Source organism: Ambystoma mexicanum, chromosome 14 (assembly GCF_040938575.1).
Source record: "Ambystoma mexicanum isolate Mex_15411 chromosome 14, UKY_AmexF1_1, whole genome shotgun sequence".
Classification (NCBI taxonomy): Eukaryota; Metazoa; Chordata; class Amphibia; order Caudata; family Ambystomatidae; genus Ambystoma; species Ambystoma mexicanum.
Window position 1 is genome coordinate 299,951,361 of NC_090940.1, and position 22,347 is coordinate 299,973,707.

The window sequence follows — 22,347 nt, forward strand, 5'->3', positions numbered from 1 at the left end:
ACACAATGTAGCAGACTACTGGAGAATTGTAGACTGAGCAATGGCAGATTCGTGCACACTTCTATGGTTTTTGATTCTGTTTCAGTTTTGGAGTACACTTCAAGGCGCGGAATCACTAGTTATTATGATAGCAGCTTTCCACGCCTGGAAAGAGCTTATACAAATGATAGGCTCTGAGATGAAGGATACTAAAAAAGCACACATAGACAGAACTTGATTTAAGCAGATTTAATTTTATTATAAACTAGTGGAAAAGCCTGTGTACAGAGGCACATGTGCTTAATACATTTTCAGGGTGTAAAGATATTGTGTATGTTTATGTAATTCTGTTAATAGAAAACAACAATTGTAAAGGATCTGGCTACTTTTTCCAAGGATGACTAGGAACCTCAAACAAAATCTCACAGAATACCTTGCAAGTTCAACATAGTACATTCGGCCAATTGTATCTTCTCCTCATTGTCTTGGATTCCACTTATGGGTTTTGGACTCAAATATATAATGCTGAGGGATGTGAGAGTAATACAATTCACTTGCAGCACGATTTGAAGTAGACATCGGATCATAAAATAAAGTAAATTGAAGTCCTAGTTTAAATACATACCAAGAAATATTGCAATGAATAATGAACACCATACATAAATACAATTTATTTAGTTAGAGAAATAGTTTTGAATCAAATTAATTAGTTTTTTTTATTTTTTATGTATATATTTTGTTTGTGTATGCAACTTGAAGTATGCTGTTAGTGTTTTCCCTATCTTGGGCATTTTCTGAAGCTAATAGTATGTTATCATTGTTGAAATACACATATTGTTCGCCTGGAAGATGAACTTGAAGTCTTATTGTATGTATAAGGCAACAGCTCCCTCTAACAGTGCTAACGGGCAAAGCGGGCAGGATGGCTTCGGCTAAACATACTTCTGGCCTTTTATTATATATATAGTATGATGAATATATGTAATGAATCATAATTGCACTACTGTCAGAGTAAAATATAGATATTTGAATTTTTAATAGGTTGGGTTTTATTCAACATATTGGCATCCATGAAATTGTACATCAGAAATAAAATGTATTTAAATGTTTTTAATGCACGTATTTAAATGTTTGTGTTTTAATTTACGTGTAATGTAGTGTTAAAGGTTGGAGTTTTTCTAACCAATATAGCACTTTAATAAAAAAATGTTTTTTTTGATTTATTGAGATCCGTGTTTAGATGAAATACCTAGTTCAAGAGTTGATATGAGAGTCAATTTTGTCTTATCCCTTTCTGGCCTATGTAGGTTTGCATCCTCTTACAGCACGTCTTTTTCTGCTAATGTTGTTTTTGCTTAACCGATTTTCCGCAACCCTCTCTCGCTCAGGCCCTATTTTTTGCACCTTGCACATTAGTCAGGGCAAGAACCGTCCTTCTCCTTTGTTCCTTTCTCTTATTCCCCACACTGAGTTCCCCAACCCAAAAAATATCAACTCTGCCCTTTGGCACTCTCTGCTCCCTACATCCTTCTCGCTAACGTGCACGCTGGCTCCTAGCAGAGTCCACTTCTCACACTGGCTGGATGTTTGTTTTGCTTCTGTGCTTTTTTCGGTCTATTTCTTAATGTGGAATGTTGTAATCTGGTACTGACCGATGGACATTCCAGTTTTGTTCCTGTCATGCTGTTCTCGTTTATCTATCAGTACACCTTACTCACACCCCCAGCATCCACAAAGACTCCAGGAGCCTGCTGCGATAAGATTCTGTGAAGTCAAATGGGTAAACATTTGACTTGATACCATATGTAAGAGTGAGTAAAAGCTACTCTCTAGCACTCTTGTTTCCATGCTTCCTTCATTTATTTATTTATTTATTCTCATTTGTTAAGCGCACAGGCAGCCCAGAGGGCATCGTGGCGCTTGTTACAGATATGAACATGACTTGTTATACATACAGAAAAGTAATTACTTAGTTGCAAGAGAAAAGTAGTGGAGGAGAGGAGAGGAGGGAGAGGGTCAGAAGACATGACGTTGGAGGAGTTAGCTGAACAAGGTGGTTTTCAGTTTTTTTCGGAAGGCAGTGAGAGAGGTTTCTGCTCTGAGCGTGCTAGGTAATGCGTTCCATAGCTTAGGGGCGATGTAGGGGAAGCTTATTCCACCTGCTTTAGCTCGTTTGATGCGTGGGACCCTAGGTTGGTTGGTGTGGCATTGTCTCGTTGGTCTAGTAGAGTGAGATCTGACTAGCGTGTCAGACAGGTATGAAGGTGCAGACAGGTTAATACATTTGTGTGCGGTGGTAAGTATTTTGAATGTAATGCGCTCTTTAACAGGTAGCCAGTGTACTTCCCTTCTGGTTTGCGCGATGTGGTCCCTTTTAGGTATATTGAGGGCTGCTCTTAGTGCATTATTTTGTGTTGTTCGGAGTTTGAGATTGGAGTTGGAGGTGCCAGCCAATAGCGCATTACAATAATCTAGTTTGGCTCCAATGGTGGCTCTGGCAATGGATAGGCAATTATCTTTAGTTATGAAAGGTTTGATTGCATTAATGAGCTTAGTGCTCAGGGCGGAGGCAGAGACAATGGAGTTGACTTGCTTGTCCATGGAGTGTGATGCGTCAATGTGGACTCCTAGTGTTTTAACAGAAGGTAGAACTGGGATGACACAATTGTCTATGCAGAAGTTGGTAAAGAGTGGGTCGAGGTTCGTGAGAGTGGATTTTTGGCCAAGGATGAGAATTTCGGTCTTGTCTCCGTTAAGACATAGACCGTTTGTGGCCATCCATGCTTGGATGGTGGCGTATATATTCTGGAGGGTGTCAGCGCCCTGGTGGTAGAGTCCGGTGAGCGGGAGGAGTAATTGGGTATCGTCAGCGTAGTTGGTGTATGTGATCCCAAGTGCGTCCAGTTTATCAAAGAGAGGTTTGGTAAAAAGATTATAGAGGGTGGGAGCCGTACATCAGCCTTGAGGGACTCCATACCTGATGGTGGTAGGCTCTGCGTTGGCTGTATTGGAAAACACTTTCATCACTCTACCTACGAGGAAGGAGGTGATCCAATTTGTGGCTTGTTTGGAGAAATGTGCGGTCTGAGTGAGATGGTTCGTGAGGATGGCGTGATCGACTAAATCAAATGCCGTCGAAAGGTCTAGGAGGAGCAGAAGGGCCGGCTTGCCTTTATCTAAGATCAGGGTAATTTTTTTCTTCAGATCTAGAAAGGTGGTTTCAGTGCCATGACCTTTACGGTATCCGGACTGCCTTTTACCTAGGACAGAGTTGTTTTCCAGGTAGGCCTGTATCTGCATGTGTGCAGCTTTATCTAGGATTTTTAGGAGAAATGGAACCGTAGTAATGGGCCGATAATTATTATGTTGGGCAGGGTCCAGGGTTGGTTTCTTTAAGAGTGGGCGCACCCACGCCTCTTTAAGGCTGTCAGGGACTTTGCCCGCCTTGAATGAGGCGTTAATGAATGGTGTGATTGGTGCGAGGGGTGCCGCACATTCTTTAATGATGTTGGGGGGGGCATATATCTCCTTTGCATTGAGATGGTTTGAGCTGTTTGAGGATGTGGAGAGTATCCGACTCGGTGATTGGAGAGAAATCGAATTTGGAGGTGTGCTTATCTTTGGTGGTATTGACGGAGAGGGTCTGTTGGGGGTGCAGAGCCTTAAAGTGTTCTGCGATTTTATTTTGAAGGAGGTCTATTTTATTTAACATTGCTGTTTGAATGCTATTGCACTAGGCCTCATCCTTAACAATCTCATCTGTGCAGATTGGAGGGATAGTGAGCTCTTTAAAGATGGTGAAAAGCTCTTTTGAGTGGGAGTTGACTTCCAAGATATGTTTATTGTAGGTTTCTGATTTCGCCTTGAATATGGCATGTTTGTATTTTTTAGAGATACTGAGAAAGTCTACTTTGGTGGCATCACAGGGATTGGCCTGCCATGTTTTGAGGGCTTGGCGCTTGCATTGGCGGAGATTTAATAAGTCCTCCGTGAACCATGAGTTGGAGTGAAACGATTTTTTTCCTTTTTTTGTTTTCAAGAGGGGCTGCGGCGTTGATGGCATGGGTGAGGGTGTCTTTGAAGATCTCTGCTAGAATGCTGGGGTCGGAGGAGAACGGGGGTGCTAGGCAAGGGATGTTGAGAAGGGGACGTATATTGTCTGCTGTAAGTTTTTTGGCACTTCTGGCTAGCATGGCCGGTGCTGGTATAAGAGGTTTGGAGTAGGAGGATATGGGGATGCAGAATTGAAGGCAGTTGTGATCAGACCATGGAAGGGCTCTGTTGGAGTTGAGGGTGGAGCCACAGTTGTGATCAGCCACCCAGTCTAAGAGACGGCCTTTATTATGGGTCGGGGCAGTAACTATCTGTGTGAATCCTAGATCTGTGAGGTTTCTGGCGAGAGTGGTAGCTTCTTTGTCAAGTTTATCATTATATCCAAGGTTTAGGTCTCCTAGAAACAATGTTTTGGAAGTTTGTTTGTTTTTTCCAAGAAGATGGTTGACTATGCCTTTGAAATTATTGGCGGGGCCTGGGGGTCTATATATGACATGAATGTTTACTGTGTATTTGGGGGAGAGGGTAAGTTTGGCTGAGAGGATGTCAATGGAGTCTTCCCCTGTGGTGGGAGTCTGTCTTAAGGCTAGGGTGTCTTTAAAGATTAGTGCGACTCCGCCTCCCATTTTGGTTAATCTGTCCTGTCTTAAGATCGAGTAACCTGATGGTACAGCTAAACTGATAGTCGGGCCAGAGGCAGGGTGCAACCATGTTTCTGTTATGGCTAACATGTCTAGGTCTTGGTTGGTAATAATGTCATTGACTTCTAAAGCGTGGGCGTTGAGTGAGCGAACATTTAATAGAGCACATTTAAGGAGTTGGAGCTTTTTTGGTTGTGGTGGCTTGAGGTTGGTAATAGGGATAAGCTTTTTGGTTGCGTGGGTAGGCTTATTAGTCAAGTGATGTCTAACTTCACATTGGTCATGTGAGGTTGGAGCGAGCGTCGGAGACCTGTTAAGGTGCTTGCGGGTAATAGTGTATGGTGGGGAGCAGGTCTTGCCGTGAGTGCGAGAGCCTAGGCGTGAGTTCCTAGGTGTTACCTGCATGGGTGTGCAGAGGAAAGCTAGAGGGAGTGTGCGTGTTCTAAGTCTGTGCTGTCTGAGTATGATCTCGGGAGGAGTAGCGTGTGTGGTGGTGTGTCTGAGTTCCATGAAATGGCTGTTGGGTTGCCCTGTGGGCACGGAGTAGTCAATAGTACTAGTCAGTAAGGTGTAGACTAGACCTGTGAGGAGGTACAATGTGTGGCAGGTGTACATGTTGAGATAAGTTAGCGAGAGCTGGTGGGTTAAGGTCTCTAAGCGACCATAAGGCACTACACAATATCACAGTGGTCTCTGGGCGACCAAAAGGCACTACACAATATCACAGTGGTCTCTGGGCGACCATAAGGCACTACACAATATCACAGTGGTCAATAAGCGACCATAAGGCACTACACAATATCACAGTGGTCAATAAGCGACCATAAGGCACTACACAATATCACAGTGGTCAATAAGCGACCATAAGGCACTACACAATATCACAGTGGTCTCTGGGCGACCATAAGGCACTACACAATATCGCAGTGGTCTCTGGGCGACCATAAGGCACTACACAATATCACAGTGGTCAATAAGCGATCATAAGGCACTACACAATATCACAGTGGTCAATAAGCGACCATAAGGCACTACACAATATCACAGTGGTCTCTGGGCGACCGTAGTGCAGATGCAGTTATCAAGTGGCAGCATACAGCAAGGCAGGGCCAGGGCAGCAAACAGGTGAAAAAAACATGTTGCTAATATGAGGCAAGTGTGGGTTGGTTACTTATGCTTGTGCAGTGCGAGAAGCCACAGTGGAGATTAATTATGGTTGCGCAGGAGTAGTGGATGGTAGGTGGCTAAGTAGATACAGATTAAGCATTGAAACATTATGTTGCAGTTCGAGAGCACAACGGTGCAAGTGGGACCTTGGACGTAGCAATGTTGGGAGGTGCATGTACGCCGGGTCCGTGATGGATGGGAACAGTTCAAGGTCTCTGGCTAGAGGGTTAGGAGTAGTTTGTGGACACACACGCACACGCACGCGCACACACGCACACCATTTACTATTCCTATTGATTTGCAGGTGTTGTGGTAAGACAAAAAAGAGGGCCATGAAGACATGTTTCAATGACCAAGTTTATTAAAGGAAAGAAATGTCTATCCTATACCTACTTGCTTGATGGTGGTTCACTATTCTAAAACATAACAAACCTGGTGCTCGTCAGTATGTCTCGAAAAATAACATTTGTCCACTGTCCAAAACGTATTCTGTCCTATTGCCTGCCCTACTACTAATGTCAAAGGAACACAGTTACCCTTGGAAGTATTCCACTCCTCTCTTGGTATTGGATGGCTGGTGCTTGACCCCGCCCACTTGCAGTTTTTTCCACTTCTTGGTTCAAGCCTCAGTCTGCAGATGCAGTTAAAAAAACAGTTCTATGTTTCTCACAACACTCTGTAGAAGGGAACTCTTGACCCCTTAAGCAAGAGTTTGCTAAACTTGTTAAGTTTGTTCTTTATTTGCAAAATGTTGTCCTGTAATTTAGTCACTTGGGTGTTGAACCTCTGGGATCTCTTACTTCTCTTTCCAGGATATCTCACTCTTTCTTGTCTCTGTTAGCCCTGTCTGGGCTATCCTGCCTAAATGTTCGTAGGCGTAGTACAATGTCCTCACCCACCTCTATTGGGCCTAGCTCTCTGTCCCTCATGAACTATTCAGCCTTGTTGGCTGTGTGTGGTTTATAATGCTTTCACCCCCTCCAGGGGTCCTGGTTTCCTCCTCTCGTGGGCTAGTCTGCCTCATCAGCTGTGCGTTTGTTGCAATGTTTTCATCCCTTTCAGGGATTATTTTTCCCTCAGTCTCTCATAGGCTATTTCTCTTCATTGGTCGCATGTTTGCTGCAATGTTCTCACCCCTTCCAAGGGTTATGTGTGTCTCAGCTTCTCTTGGGATATTTGCCCTTGTTGGTTGTGTTCTCATCCCCTTGTAGAGTGCTTCTGAGTCTCACTGCCCTCCTCTCCTTTTTCTATACCGGCCGCTTACATGAGGTTTGGTTGCACTGCTCGTTGAAGGAGGTGGTGACACCGGTGTCTGCCGAATCGTACCTTTGGCGTCGTCTGATTTCTTCCAGCAAATCCTTGTCTCTGCGTCTTTCCTCGGGGTGCATTGCTTCACTGGCGGTTCGATCTCCTGCTTCAGGGGACCTTGGGTCATAGGGCGGTCTGCACTCCTCAGCACAGTAGTATTCTGTGGGCTCCTGGATTCCTTTGCACACCATGCAGCTGACTAGGTCCTGCCTCAAGGTTTGACACGCCCAGCATAACAGCGCAGGCTTCCACTGTCCACAGGCTGGCTTAAGCACACTCCTCCCCTGTATGTACGATTGTGTCCGTTTAGGGTCTCCAAAAAAATGAGAGCGGAAACCGTATTGGTTCTGTGTCTCCTGTATGGATGTTAACACAGTGGGGTCAGTAGCAAAACCATTCCCAGTTAAAGGGACCTCCACTATATAACATGGTTCAACTTGTATATAACCCATAAGCAATGGGGATTGTCTCAATGAAAGTTGTAGTCATACCCTTGCTTAGGGCTTCCTTGTGTGGGGGAGGTCACCCAGAGTGAGATCCCGTTTTCCCTGTCCCCATAGGGAGTATTTTGCATTGTGGGCTCACCTACCTAGTCTCAAAGGGGGTGCTCCCCATTGAGGAGACAGGACAAATTCCCTGGATTTGTCAAAATGTACAGCAACTGAGGAAGAGGCATGCCGAATTGAAGTGTTTTTGAACATGGGTGACCAAGGGAGGCTTCCTGTGCTGTGGCCACATTCTGGTTCCGGCAACAGAGACTCGCTACTCTCAACTGTTAATGCATTAGATAGCTTGGGCTGAAAGTACCAATGTGTAAAGGCTGCTAAATGTTTTCCGTATGTAACAGCTATGGGAAGTACTTTGGTATGTTCAAATATCTAGATACTGTAATTAGAAACTGCCTGGTTACTGGTATTTATTTTTAAATAGCACATTTCTAATTTCAGAGCAACCACCGGCTAAAGTTCCCAAACTAGAGTCCACACACCAACAGATACTACCTGTGCATACTCCCTCAGGTGAGATTTATTCAGATTAACATTTCTTTATATATTTTCTTTTCCCACCATGCAAAAACGTTTGAAATGGTTATATTTGTGAAGATTGGAAGTGTTATTGTATTGCATTGCTAGTACGTTGCACACCAAATTCCTCTGCTATTATTCACTTTGAAATGTGGTTTTGCATAGACTTTCTCTTTACCCATTTCTCCCCCCACCCCTCCTCTGCTAATCTCAAAGTTGCTTGATTGGTGTCCTGACCCCCCACACCAAATCACCCCCAACTTCTGTCTATCCTCAGCACTTGCCTCAGCACACCCTCTACCCTGAAGGCTCGCACTTACCATACATTGCACTTCACCTGTTGCTCACCATTGAGCACCCCAGCACCTACCCCATTCCCCCACACGTTCTGAACAATCGCAAGGTATAGTAGGTTCGTCTTGAACCTCCCCTCCCTCCATCCCCACACTTATTTATATTTTTATTTTTGTGCATTTTAATGTTTCTCATCCCCTTCTGCCCTCCCTGTTGCCCTGTGGGTGCTTTGAAACAGCATTTACTTACTGTATAAGCGCCTAACAAGCAAAAGCAAATAATAAATACACAAATAGGGCAGCAACAGCCGGCTTTAAAGTCATTCTGATAGGGGGAGAGATGCAACTTTGTTGAAACAGCTATACCAAATCCTATAACTCTGACAAAGACAAACTGGACTTCAAAGCATGCTCAAACAAATACAAGAAGGCAATCACTCAAGCAAAGGCCAAATTCTTTGAATCCAGAATCTCCAAAGCCAAATCTAACACAAAATAAATCTTCACTATCTTCACAGAGCTGGAGACTCCCAATCCTGCCCCCCAGAACTTCGCCAAAGATAAAGGATGGTGCGATGAAATTCAAACAGCCATGCAAAATAAGTTAAGCTCTCTCCAAACCAAAATACTCTCCACGAAACAAGCGCTCCCCAATACTCCCACCCCCCACCCTCCTTGGACTCTCCCCTGCCCTTCTCATTCAAAGCCACACAGGAACAAGACATTATCAACCTCATGAGTACCATCAAGCCATCCAATTGCAAGGGTGACTCTTGCCCGGCCACTATTATTAAGGACTGTGCCGAAACCCTTGCACCATTCCGGACACCTTCGTCAATGCCTCTTTTGCCACAGGGAAAGTCCCTGCCTCCCTCAAGGAAGGTTGGGTCCACCTCCTCTTAAAAAAACCTGCACTCGACCCTACCTCTCCTTAATGACTACGGGCCCATCACCACTGTCCCGTTCCTACTCAAAATACTGGACAAAGCAGCCTACCTGCAGGTTCAACACTTCATCAAAGAAAACAAGCTCCTAGGACTACACCAATCTGGTTTTCGCCCAAGACACAGGACTGAGACCGCCCTACTGGATCTAAAAAACCAGATGGACGATGCCACAGACCGATCAAACCAGCCCTACTCTTACTCCTTGACCTCTCCTCTGCATTGGACCTCGTAGACCATGATGTCATATGCCACCATCTCTCTTACTCTGGCAGTGTAAGAGAGATGTTGGCATCACCTCCTTCTTAAGACAGGACCATGCAAGTATTCTCTGACTTGGCCTCTGTCTCACCTCATCATGCTTTGTGGAGTGCCCCAAGGATCCACGCTCTATAACATCTTTACTCGCCCACTCATCCTCATCTATGACGCAATTTGTATCTCCTACACCAACAACACTGATACTCAGATCCTCCTCACCCTCACTAGCAACTATGACACAGACTCCACGACTCTCAACAACATTTACAACACCATCCAAGCATGGATGGCAGACAACGGACTATGCCTCGACTCTGATAAGACAGAACAACTCCTGGTAGGATCCCCTGACGCTAAAAATCTCGACACACAATTCAGCCATTTCACCATTGACTCAAAATTCCAGTTTCAGACGCAGTCAAAACCCTCAGTCTATTTGGATTCAAACCTAACCATGAATAGACAAATTAATGCAATCGCCTCCTCTGCAGCCTATCATTCCAAACTAATTAACGCAGCCAGGCCCTTTCTCTCCAAAGAGAATTGCACCAAAATAGCCAGAGCCATAACTGGCTCAAGGCTAGACTACTTCAACATACTCTTCCTAGAGACTTCGACTAAAAACCTGGAAAGACTTCAAGTCATCCAGAACAATGCGCTACGCGCAGCCCAGGGCATCTCCAAAAGAGAACACATCTTTGTGGGCAGGAAATCAGCTCATTGCCTCCCAATAAAGGAAAGGATCATATCCAATGCTCGGACCCACAAGTGCATCCATCTCACCGCACCGGATTACCTATCATAAAGGATCCACCCGCCACCTCTACAAGCCCAACCAGATCACCCTACGCCAACATGCTTTGTGTGTTCCCTTGGTAAAAAGAACCAGATCAGGTGGCTCTAGCTTCTCCTACCTCGCACCTTCACACTGGAATGCCCTACCTCCTACCCTCCGAGGCGAGGCATCCCTCATGGGTTTCAGCAAGGCCATGAAAACTGTGCTCTTACATAATGTGTGCAACAATCATCATCAGCACAGCCTGACTAACCTCTAATGTACTTCGGATTTTGTACTTCTATCAAGTAACACTGACCTTGACTATGACTTTGCACACCAATGTATCGATGTAAAAACTTGTAAATGCATTTCCCACCTGTATCCACCCTGTAACCAAGCTCCACGCAATTAACAGTGCCTCGATGCCCTTGGGCTGTTTGTGTGCTATACAAATGTAAAATACATAAATATATTTATTAAAGGCCTTTTAAATCAAACACCAGCAAAGATCAGTAGCAATACTTAAACTCACACAACAGTACTATAGAACATATATACAGTTACGATTGGTCTAAAAGAATGGCACACAGTACGGGTCCACAACCTGTAAGGGAAAGGAGCATACAGTGCGAATATGGTATCCAGTCAATGCATCGAATACAAAGCATTGAATGACAAAAGCATTGAAAAAAATGCATGGAAAAAAAGCATCAAATGCAATTTTTTCAAAGGTAAAGGTTTTATTTTTAATGAGTTTTAAGGGGTAAAAAAATGTGGGTTGGGGGTGGGACCCCCCATTAAAAATAAAATTAAAAAAAATACATTTGATTTTTTTTTTCCTTGCTTTTTCTTAGATGCTAAGGCATTAGATGCTTTGGCATTCGAGGCAATCACTATAAACCTGCGAATATACTTTAGAGTCTTCACTTATCAAATCCTAACTAAGAGACAGTCCAGTCCCTACAAAGAATGGAGCCTAGCACTCAAAAGTATGTTCAGTGTAGATACACGCAATGGTACGGTAGAGCGAAAAACAGGACTGTAGCTACTCAGGAAGGCAGGTGAGGCAGTGAAGGATAAGTTCTCACTATTCGAGGAGGGTCTCCCCAAGAGGGCAGAACACGATCCAAGAGTTGGGAATAGGGCGGTAGCACCGGCTACCTCGATAAAGGTGAGTGGCCCTCAGGGGACACTCCTGAGTAAAAATGGATGGATGCACCAGGGGCCACTGGTAAGGGTTGCAAGTACTCAGACCCAAGGCGCATTGTGGACCAAACTTCGGCAGTCGAGCCCACTTCAGTTGCGGGTTCAAATGCTGCAATTGTGCGGCTCTGCGACTTTCAGCGGCTGAGTTCCAGGGATGAATCTGTGGCGGGACAGTTGCAATTTCTCCTCTTCTGGTGAAGGGATCAGCTAGATTTCACTGCAGAATGTCTCAGGGCAACTAGTGCAGCAGCATTGCAGCAGCGCACCCTCGAATTTCATCACCACAGCTGGGCGACAGTTAATGCGTGCACTCGGTTCAGGCGTACTCTCTTAATTCCAGACATGGGGCGCCTAGGAGTACGAAACTCAGCTGACGATTGCCTTGTACCTGGTGCTTACGATCTTTAAAGTCTCAAGGGTTAACTCGAGATGGCGGTGGTTCCAGAGCAAAGGTCCTGCGCAAGCTGGTCAGTTCACTAGTTGGCCCAAGAACACTTCCGAGAAGGCTCGGTTGCAGGTTAATGTGGAGGTGCCATGAATAGTTGGTCCCACTATTCAAATGGGTCGAAGTGCCTTTTCAGACCTAAGTTCGATCAGATTCAGAGAGGTCCTGCGGGACAACAGCAGGCTCAGGGTGCCAAACCTTCCAGCGGGTCACAAGTGGTTCCTCGACTCGGCTTCTTGGTTGCACGATGCTTGGATCCTAACCTAGGTTCATTGAGAACTCAAGGGATCGACCTGGTATGGGGGTTTGGAACCTTCTCTTATCCAGAATCTCCTTTGTGCCAAAACAAAGAGGACCCAATGGGAGATCTGCTCATATACAGGCACACCAGACATGGACCAATCACGGACCAAGGTGGTCCCAGTCATTCCCAGCGCTCCAGACTCTCTGGCCCCCAGGATGTGTATTGGAACTAGACAGTCCAGCCCACATTCTGGAGGCACACACACACCAGGCATGCAGAATCCTGCAAAAGCTTGGCGTTTCACAGGGGAGTGCATGACCAAATAAGGACTGACCCAGGTCTGCTTGGCCTGGGGAAGGCAACGGGACAAGATGGCCAAAGGACAGAACAAAGTTCCTTGTGGAATGGCCATTTTGGGCCCAAGCCACTGTCCCGGGCCAAACGTGGTGAATGCGAATTGGACCACAAGAAAGGGTTAAAAATATATGACAAATAACAGCTGCCACCAGCTGTGTCCAAGGCACATCTGTACTTCTACCTAAAAATCCTTTGAGGGTGTCTGGAGCCTTAAAAGTCAAAGGAAGACCCCAGCGCAGTGTACTGTAAGTACTTTGTGCACTGGTAATATGTTGCAAAGAAAGTGCAACAGTGGAAAGGACTAAGGGAAACAAAGTCAGTATGTCAGTTTCCCCATAACAAAGTGAGAGAAAACCCAGCCGAGTGCAGCAGAAGGCGGAGCTCCACTGGCCAAAGACAGGATAGGATGGTCAGGCAACCGCAAAATGTTGTGGGGGCTACACAACTGAGGGGAAAATTGCACATAAATGAAAATATTTTCCTAACCGTCCGGGAAGTTATACTTTTTATTTAGGTGGTTTTTGACGCAGGGATTGTGAATGACCGCTTCATTGATTTTACCCCATCCTGCCATACGTGGTCAAGGATCGAGATCGAAACCACTGTCTTTCTCCTTTTGCCCATGTGGTGAAATAAAAAGCATTCTGTGTCTTCCTCTGAGGGAAGGAGTCCAAACTCATACCTTCACGACTGTGGGGTGGAACCCTGTGATATCATCTGGGGGGATGGTTTTGCCGATTCCTCCTCCTGGGGAAATTCCTGGGGGGAATCCGTGTTTGTTGTCCCATCTTGGTGTGGTTGAGGACGATGTGGTGTCCTGGGGCTGGGCTGTATCTGTACCAGTTAGTTCACCTTCCTCTAACACTGATTGGGTCGGTGTATGGGTACCTTTTGCGGGACAAAGAAAGTGGTGCTGGAGAATCACTTCAGTTTCTATGGATTGGTCGTAGCCTCGGAGACTGAGGTGATGGAGAGGTGGACCGTGGCTGTGATCGACCTTTGAAGGAGTGCATCGATCTTGACCCTAAAGAGGACCTAGCCCTAGATGGTGAGGACCTTGCTGACCTTGCCGACCTTTCAGTTGAGGCAGACATGGGTCTGGGAGTAGGTTCCTACAGGAGGGATGGTTGGGGCGGCAAGGCTGGAGCTCCTGGTCTTGTAAGCGCTGCGTCAAGCTGGGTGATCACCCTATCTAGGGATGAAAGGACCTGGATAGATAGTAGGGCCTGCCGATTAGCGAGCACCGCCCTTATGTCCCCTTGTTGGAACTGTATGTGTTGGTGGGAGTGTCCCCTGGATGGGTCCAGGAGCACCTCCTGCTGTGGATGGTGCGGTGGGGAACTTTACCTTTTGTGGGGGGCCCCATGCTAAATACACCTCCCCGGCATAGATGGTCTGGCTGAAATGTCCTGCTATATGACCGACTGTTTTGAGTCTGATTGTTGCTGTACCTCAAAATCAGTATCAACCTGATGTTGCAAGATGCCCTCTGGCATCATGATCTTATACTGAATTGCTGACCTGCGGTTGTGAGCTTTCCTCCAAAACCATTGGTTGGCCCTCCTATGGAGGTTGCTGCTGTGGCTCCTCTGTCGATGGAGCTGCCGAAGGCAATGCCATTGGCTAGGCCGTTGTGAACGGCGTTGTTGACCGAGTCTCTTTACTCCTTTTGTGGGCTGGTGGTGTGTCCGCCTCATGAGCGACCTTCTTCGTCAATGTTTCCTCATCAACTAGCTCGATTTCTTCTGTCGCCGAGGCTGATTTTTGTAAGAAGAAATTATGGGTTTTAGTCGTGGATGAGCCTGAACTTTGAGATGACATCTATGAGATGGTCTTGCGCGTTGGGGGAGGTTGACGATGCCCCGCCATAAACGGGCTATATTTTTGAGGACAGGTCCGGTGTAGACTGACTTGATTTTATTAAACATCGTCAACAAGATGGTTTTATGCTTGGAGGACGGTTCCTTGGGGCTCTTGGTCGTGTGAGGCGACTTTGCGATGCCACTGACTAGGCAGTTTTTATAGACAAGGATGTTTTTGTAGTGGGGGCAGTTGACAGGTGCAGGGCCTGGTATTTTGCTGACCTCTGCTCCCCTTCCGTGGACAGTGGTCGTTTATTCGTCCTTTGCTCCTCACTAGCTTCTTTAGAGCCGTATCTATGCAGCTTTGAAGCGGCTGTCTATGTGACACTAGGCCCCCGAGGAATGGGTTGGTTTCGCCCTCTCTGACTGACCTTGAGCTATTGCCTTGATGCTCCGCTACTGTCTAGGAATTCCTCGCCAGCGACGGTTGGTCTTTCGCAGGCAATGCCAGGCCCCCTGGACCTCCCAGTTTGTCTCTCGCCGGCGGCTCATAGCCATGGGTTCTTTTATGCTTCTTCCCCGGCCGCTCCTCCGACCAGGCCCTCTCCTTCAACCGCGGGTGCTTTTTGGCAGGGATGGCCATGCTTTTTGGTTGACCAGATGTATATTCTATCTTTGAGGGTCTTGGAGCCATGACCTCTGCAGATAGTGCAGCCCTCCACTGTGTGATGTGGGTAGAGACAGTAAATACAGTTTGTGTGTTTCTCACTCAAACGTTCTTAAGCCCCAAAGTGGCAAAGGGTCTGAAGTGGGGTCTCCTTTTGCCCTCCATCCCCTTAGAACAAAACTCCTCACCTTGTGAAATCTCCCCACCTGGGGAAAATAGTTTACCTTGAAAAGAAAGTATTTTTTTGTTGATTTATAAAAGAAAAGGTTGTTTTTTCTAACAGTGTTGAACCAGAGGACTCCCTCAGCTGAACAAGTGGTTAGAATGTGAAGGGAAGAGGAGGGTCTAGTCCACAGTCACTCAAAGTTGATTGGGACCAAAATCATCACCCATAACAAGGGTGTTAGACTACAAAATGTAGTTTCTTCTTGCCTAGGGAGAGGGGAATCAAAAATTAACAGAGGATTCCCAGCCTGACTACGGGGAATATTCACAGCATGTGAATTTATGAAAGATCCAATGCTGGAGAATGTTCTGATAAAATGAATCGGCCAAGAGCTTTTCTCTTACTGAATGTGTAAACAAGGATCACATGGGATGGAGACGTTTGCTCTTTCCCCATCCAGACCACTTGCTGAATGGTAAGCATGTTAAAGTTTTACAGATAAACCTGCGGCTACCCTCAGCCCCTCAAATATTGCTGACAAGACATTCAACAATAAAATACCTTAAATTCATTGCCCACGCCTACGTGTTAATTGGAATCACAAATATTGTCAAGGTATTTCAGCGTCCCATGGCTTCCCATGGCTTCCCATGGGACGCTGAATTATGCTAAATTATCAAACGGTATGTCAACTAATTCTACCTTTTTGCAGAAAATCTTAAGGGGGTAGAGACGTAGTCTGGATCCATGAAACATGCATCTAGCCTAAAGGTGTGTTCATGAGCAAAGCCACTATAAACACAAATGCCCACGACTTGCATCTCTACACTCTGTGAGCCAGCTTAGAAGCATGCAGACGTTACAAGAATTCAGTGCTAAATCGCATGAATGTTTGAACATCTTCTCTGCAGGGGCTCAGTTTCAGACCACTGCATCAAGTTGAAGGTAGGCACCCAGGCATGGTATACACACACCACAGTACAACTTTTGTAAGCACTTACAATTTAAGTGCTTTTGTGGCCATTACAACATTTTCTTTTACTGTAAACTAATTTTGTGGGCTTACAGACAAAGGTGGATTTTGTATAAGCATATCTAAGGTGGGATTCTCAAAACACCATGCTCTGCTAGTCCTATCTTCGTGGTGGAGGGCTGTTAACTGCAAGGGGAGGCTTCTTGTTTCGCAAGTCAAGGATCTGAGGAGTTCCAAACCTCAACTCAGGGCAATGACCGGCATAGCGAGGTGGCCCACAAAGAAAGTAATCAGCCTATAGGATGTACCAGGACACTTCCCAAGGCTTCAGAGGGCAGGATCCTCAAACAGGGATCGAGACTGGTTGTTGCTGCTGGTTCAGTGGTCGATGCACTGGTTAAGGCCTTCTGGAGATCACAAAAGGAGCAGAGCTTTACTGGGAAGGTTGAAGAAAGCAATGCTTGCTTCCAACGTGTTCCAGGTCTTCAATCAGAATGCCTCTTTTTGTACCGAGGATCAATGGAGGAGGTGAGGACATTTCACTATGCCTACAACCCGGTAGGCTGGATACCCACACAGGGCTGACATGAATGTGTGTCTAAGATTGACTGCTGAATCCACTTGCATGGTCAGCTCGGGGAGAAGCCTGTCAAGGTTTGAATGTAGCCATCATCACTCAGGTCAAGTTCAGAAATCCAGCTCAACACGGACAATGCCCCAAAATACCTCTCCTCTCAACCATCACCCGAGTCGGTGGTTTTGGCAGCAGCAGGCCAGAAAGCAAAGTCGTACAAGCAAAAGTGTGCTGTCCCTTCGGACAATGAAGCCTGTAAACAAGATACCTTCGGGAAGAAGGTATTAGCCATTGGTGCCACAACAGTGAAAGCAGCTAACTCCTTTGCCATCATAGCTAGGTACTACAGAGAAATGTAGCATAAGCTTGCACCAATCCTAGACCATCTACCAGAGGAAAAGCGTAAAGAGGCAAAGGCAATAGTGAAAGAAGGTGAAGATGCCTCCAACATAGGGATCACCATGGCAGTGGATCTGACAGTTGGGTTTTAAGCAGGTGAAAATTGCGTAGTCCTAAAGTCAGGCTTGGCTCCGATGTACTGTCTTCCGGCCAGACGTCCAACACAAGGTTGTAGATAAGCCATTTGACGGGGGAAGGAGCTATTCAGTCCTAAAATCGACGAGGTCCTCAAGGCAATAAAAACAGACACCGACACAGTCCTGTCTTTTAACATCTCTGCAGAACAGACACAATTTTTGTCAGTTCAGGGAAGCATCCGGCAGAACATCAACAGCCTCCTCCAACATGTACAGCAGATTTCTAGAGGTTCAACATATTACTCACAGGGGTACAGAAGGGCGTACCAGGATATCAAAAGTTGAAGGATTTCTACCAGACCCATCATCGCAAGCAAGCAACCATCCCGATCCCAAAGGGGACTGCAGGGTGAACCTCAACAATGGCAATCCTATACATGGCGCGTTGGGGGGGCAGATTTGCTGAGGTCTGGTACGCAATAACAACGGACAAGTGGGTGCTCAATGTGGTCTGCTACGGACACCTGTTAGAATTCAAGCGATCGCCAGCCTCCGATATCAGCAAACCCCAAAATGCAGGCGCACAAGGCTGCCCTAGTGCAAGAAGTCCATCTCATGCTACAGAATGGAGCTGTAGAAAAGGTCCCCAAACATCAAAGGGGGAAGGGAGTGTAGTCAGGATACTTCGTAGTCCGCAAACCGGACGCGAAGTGGGGGTCCATTCTAGACCTCGCAAGGTTAAACAAGTTCATAAAAAGTCAAAAGTTTACCATGATCACTTTACAACAGGTCATAGAAGCTATGCAGCACCATGACTTCCTCGCGTCCCTGGACCTCCAGGACACGAATTTCCACATAACCATCCAGCTGGGGCAACAAAGATTCCTCTGTTTCACCGTCGGAAAACAGCATTATCAGTTAGTCCTACCATTCGGACTAAAGTCAGCACCAGTGGCGGCCAACCTGCAAAAACGTAAAAACAAGGGCACCATGTCTACCCTTACTTAGACGACTGACTCATGCGATCGCCATCCAGGGAGGAAATGCTACGTCAATAGCAGCAACGGTGGACCGTCTGCAAGCACTGGGTTTCGCCATAGATTACAAAAAATGTTCCTGGCAGCCGTCCAAGAGGCTCGTATTCCTAGGGTTGGAATTCTCCACACATGAGCCAAGAGGACGCCCATCCAGCGACAGGATAAAAGCCCTCAGCTGCAATCCTTTCTCTCCAGCATGGGGTCTGGCATGGATTCACATGCTCATGAATATTCCCGTCGTCAGGCTGGGAATCCTCAGTAAAAGAAAGTTTCACTTACAAACTGTATTTCTCCACTAAAACAATCACTGTCCTCTGGGTCATACTGCCCCCATCCAATGACAGTCCTCTCTCTAAGCCCTTCCTCTGCATGCCATCTTCAGATTTTTACTGCAACTTCAGTGTTGGGAGTCCTCGAGTTTTCTCTGCAAGCTGCTTCTATGTTTTTTCATGTTTTCAACGTTTTTATTTTGGTTCCAAAAGAGCCAGCGTGCTCTTCTCTCCATCTGCCGACAGTGGGGCTCCATTGTCGGTGAATTTCGGCGGCCCTCAAGGGCTAAGATCATCAAAGTTTCCAGAAGGCCATTGGGCCTACTTCACGCCCTCTGACCATGACTAAGAAGGAAGGAAGATCCTTCAAGTCCTGCACCAAGTGCGGGCTACAGAATGTTTAAGACAAGCACCTACAATGCCTCTTCTGCCTGCATCCAGACCACAAAGAAGGAGAATGCGAGATATGCCCCCGTTTCTCCAAGAAGACGACGAAGGATTGTCACATTAGACTGGCGGTGTGGCTGAACGCCAAGGCCTCTGCCCCGTGCTCCGAGCAGGGTCATGCCTCACACAGGAACGGCCGGTCCGAGGAACGGTCTTCTAAGTCCTTTGAGGGTACATCATCTGTGGGGACCCAAGACAAGACCAAGAACCGCAAGTCCTGTTCCACCAGGGTTGCAGTGCAAGCGGGTCCCGTGATTGACAGGGCGTGATCGACGTCACCCTCCGCCTCCATTGCCAGCCAGCAATCGAGCACCTCCTGTTCGAAAAAGAAATCGTCCAACCCGGCTGAACTGCGGGAGAAGCCTGAGAAGCCACGGACGGAGGAGAAGGCCAAACTTCCCAAGAAGGCCCAATCGGCACAGGATAAGCCTTTCTCGTTGATAGAGTTGGTGGTGGCTGCTCTCACGAAGGCTAACGGGGCTGACCCTGTGAAGGTAGCCCTCACAGCACAGAAGGTATCCTTGCCCCGAGGTGCGAAACCCCTGCAGTGACTTTGGCAAAGTCTGCAGGCACACTGGAGAAGGGGACACCATCTCAGACCCTGGTTCCGGCCCCACGGGTGGAAAAAAAAGGGGGGGGGGGCAAGGAGGCCCCAGATCAGTCCGAAGGCCAAACCATGGAAGTTATGCCCACGGATGACAAGGACATGGAGTCCTTATACACGGTCCACAAGGATGTCGAAGAGGAACAGGAGGACGACGACAGCGATGACAGTGTGGGGCCTAGTGTTCCAATCACGCCAGCTCAGCCGAGGGAGGCGTCTCTGGACATCCTGTCGACCCTCCACACCTTGCTGTCAGAGATCCAGAAGAGGATGCCACAGGTCCCGGCCCCAATGGTCCCCCAGGCCCTTGATCAGCTGCCGGTGAAGAATAGTAAGCGCCATCTAATGCCACCATTTCAGCCTGCACATCTGCGTTGGGACCCTTCTCCTCCAACGGACCCTGTCACAGGGACAGATACGGCCATGACGACATCATTGCAGCGGGTGGCGGGTCCCTGCAGCCTAGGGCTTGCCCAGAAGATGAGGTGGGGGTCATTCCATTCCATGATCGCCAGAGCCTCCAAGCTATTCCAGCTTGTGCCCAAAGAAACCAGGAAGGAGGGTTTCTTGTACCAGAGCAAGGGCAAGAAGACAATCATGGTGGTGCCCCTTTTGGATGACATGTGGGAGGAGGGCATGGCCCTCTTCAGTGAACCCTTGCACGGCTCTGGCCAAACGGGATAGGCTGGAGAAGAAGTACCGGTCGCAAACAGCGCTGGATTCTGTGGTTTTAGCGGCCGCGAGGTAACGATTGGCTAACCCGTCCTCGTTGTCTTCAGTCCCTCCTGACAGCGAGGGGAAAAAGATGGACGCCATGGGAAGGAAGGTGATTTACACCGCAGCGGGCCACCATCAAGGCGGCCAAAGCACTAGCCTGGTACAACAGGGAGCTGTGGTACAAGCTGGGGCCGATTTTGGAGATCCTCCGCGATGACAAGTAGATGGAGGCAATCACTCTCTTCCAGTAAAGGGAGGTGGTGTCGGATCACGCCATCACAGTGTCACAGAACATTGCAGACACAGTGTTCCAGCAAATGGGGAACGGTGTCTGCTTTAGTAACCAAGGCTGGATGAAGGCCGAGAATTTCCACCAGGAGGTCCCAGTGAAGGTGCTAGACATGCCCTTCGACTGAGATAACCTTTTTGGGAAGGTTGCCGACGAGTCCTTGGAGGCTATCAAGGCCTATACAGAGATGGCCCATTCCCTGGGCACCCTCCAGCAGCACCGCTTTTCTTTTCGCTCCTCCAGGGAAAAGTCGAGTAGGTTGTCAAAAGGTTTCTGCTCTTCGTAGCGTCAGCCTTCCAGATCCATTACTCAGGAAGCCTACAGAGGCTGGTCCCAAACGTACGGTGGAGAAGGACGATGTTTCCATCGCCTGCAAGGCCGGACCCCGTTGCTGAAGCAAGCCTGAACCGGCTAGGATGTCGGGCCCCCACCCGTGCACCCCGTTGGGAGGCCAGCTGACTAGGTTCATCAGCGAGTGGGAAAAGATCACCATTGACAGATGGGTGCTGGATGTTCTCGCTCAAAGACATACCCTGGAGTTTCACTGCAGTTGTCAGAGGATCCCTCCAGTGGCCCATAGGGAGCAACACATCCCTCTGCTCTTGCAGGGGGGTAAGGGGACATGCTGTGAAAAGGGGCGATGGAGCTAGTTGGCCAGCGACCCCGGGGGCCCAGACTCTATTCCAGATACATTTTGATCAGAAAGAAGCCCATTCTAGACCTGTGATGTCTGAACAAATACCTCAAGTCCCAAAAATTCAGGATGGTCACGTTGCAGCACGTACTTGGCCAACTGGAAAAGGGAGTCTTCCTATTGTCTCTGGACCTGGAGGATGCCTACTTCCACGTCCCCATTCACAGGAAAAAGCAAAGGTTTCTACGCTTCCTAGTGCAGGGACGGCACTACTAGTTCAAGGCCCTAACTTTCGGATTGAAATTGGCCCCCAGAGTGTTCACAAAGTGCCTGGCACCGGTTACGGGCCATCTGTGTCTACGGGGCATACGCGTATACCTGTACCTAGATGGCTGGCTCATCCTGGCCTGCTTGCAAGAGTTGGCCGGCAGACACACAGACGACCGTCCAGCTGCTGACGGATCTGGGATTATCCAAGTATCCAAAGTCCTGCTTGACACCATGGCAGAACGCGCTGTTCGTAGGAGCCGGACTCAATACGGTGTCCTACCTGTCGTCACCCTCGGAGTAGAGGGTAGCAGCCATCTAAGCGAAGGTGCATCGGCTGTTGATGAAGACACCACAGTGCGAACCATCAAGATGTTGCTCTGCATTTTGTCGTCCTGCATCTACCTTATCCGGCTCTGCAGGTTACAGATGCAACCTCTTCAGGAGTTCCCGGACGCTCGCTGGATACTGGTGTCTGGAAGCTTCCCAGACAAGATCCCGATCAACAAGGATTTCTGTCGGGTGATAAGGTGGTGGGACGTCCGCTCCACCATCGCCTGGTGCACAGGGTTTCAGAACCCCCATACCGTGAGATGGTCACCACGGACGCTTCCCTGGAAGGTTGCGGGAGCCCACACCAGGCGTATGCACGCCAGAGTCCTGTGGCTGCCAGAGGAGAAAGATCTCCATATCAACATCGTAGAGCTGTGGGCGGTGTTCTGGG

At 47.6% G+C, this 22,347-nt stretch overlaps 1 protein-coding gene across 2 annotated transcripts in view; it reads left to right on the forward strand.

Moving 5' to 3' along the window:
- The window catches only part of CCNK (cyclin K), an 879,634-nt gene that overhangs the window by 723,706 nt on the left and 133,581 nt on the right, over window positions 1-22,347 (forward strand). For both annotated transcript variants that reach the window (XM_069637425.1, XM_069637424.1), the window contains one exon: window positions 8,096-8,167. In XM_069637425.1, the coding sequence (XP_069493526.1) occupies window positions 8,096-8,167 (72 nt within the window). The remainder of the gene's footprint in view (window positions 1-8,095; window positions 8,168-22,347) is intronic.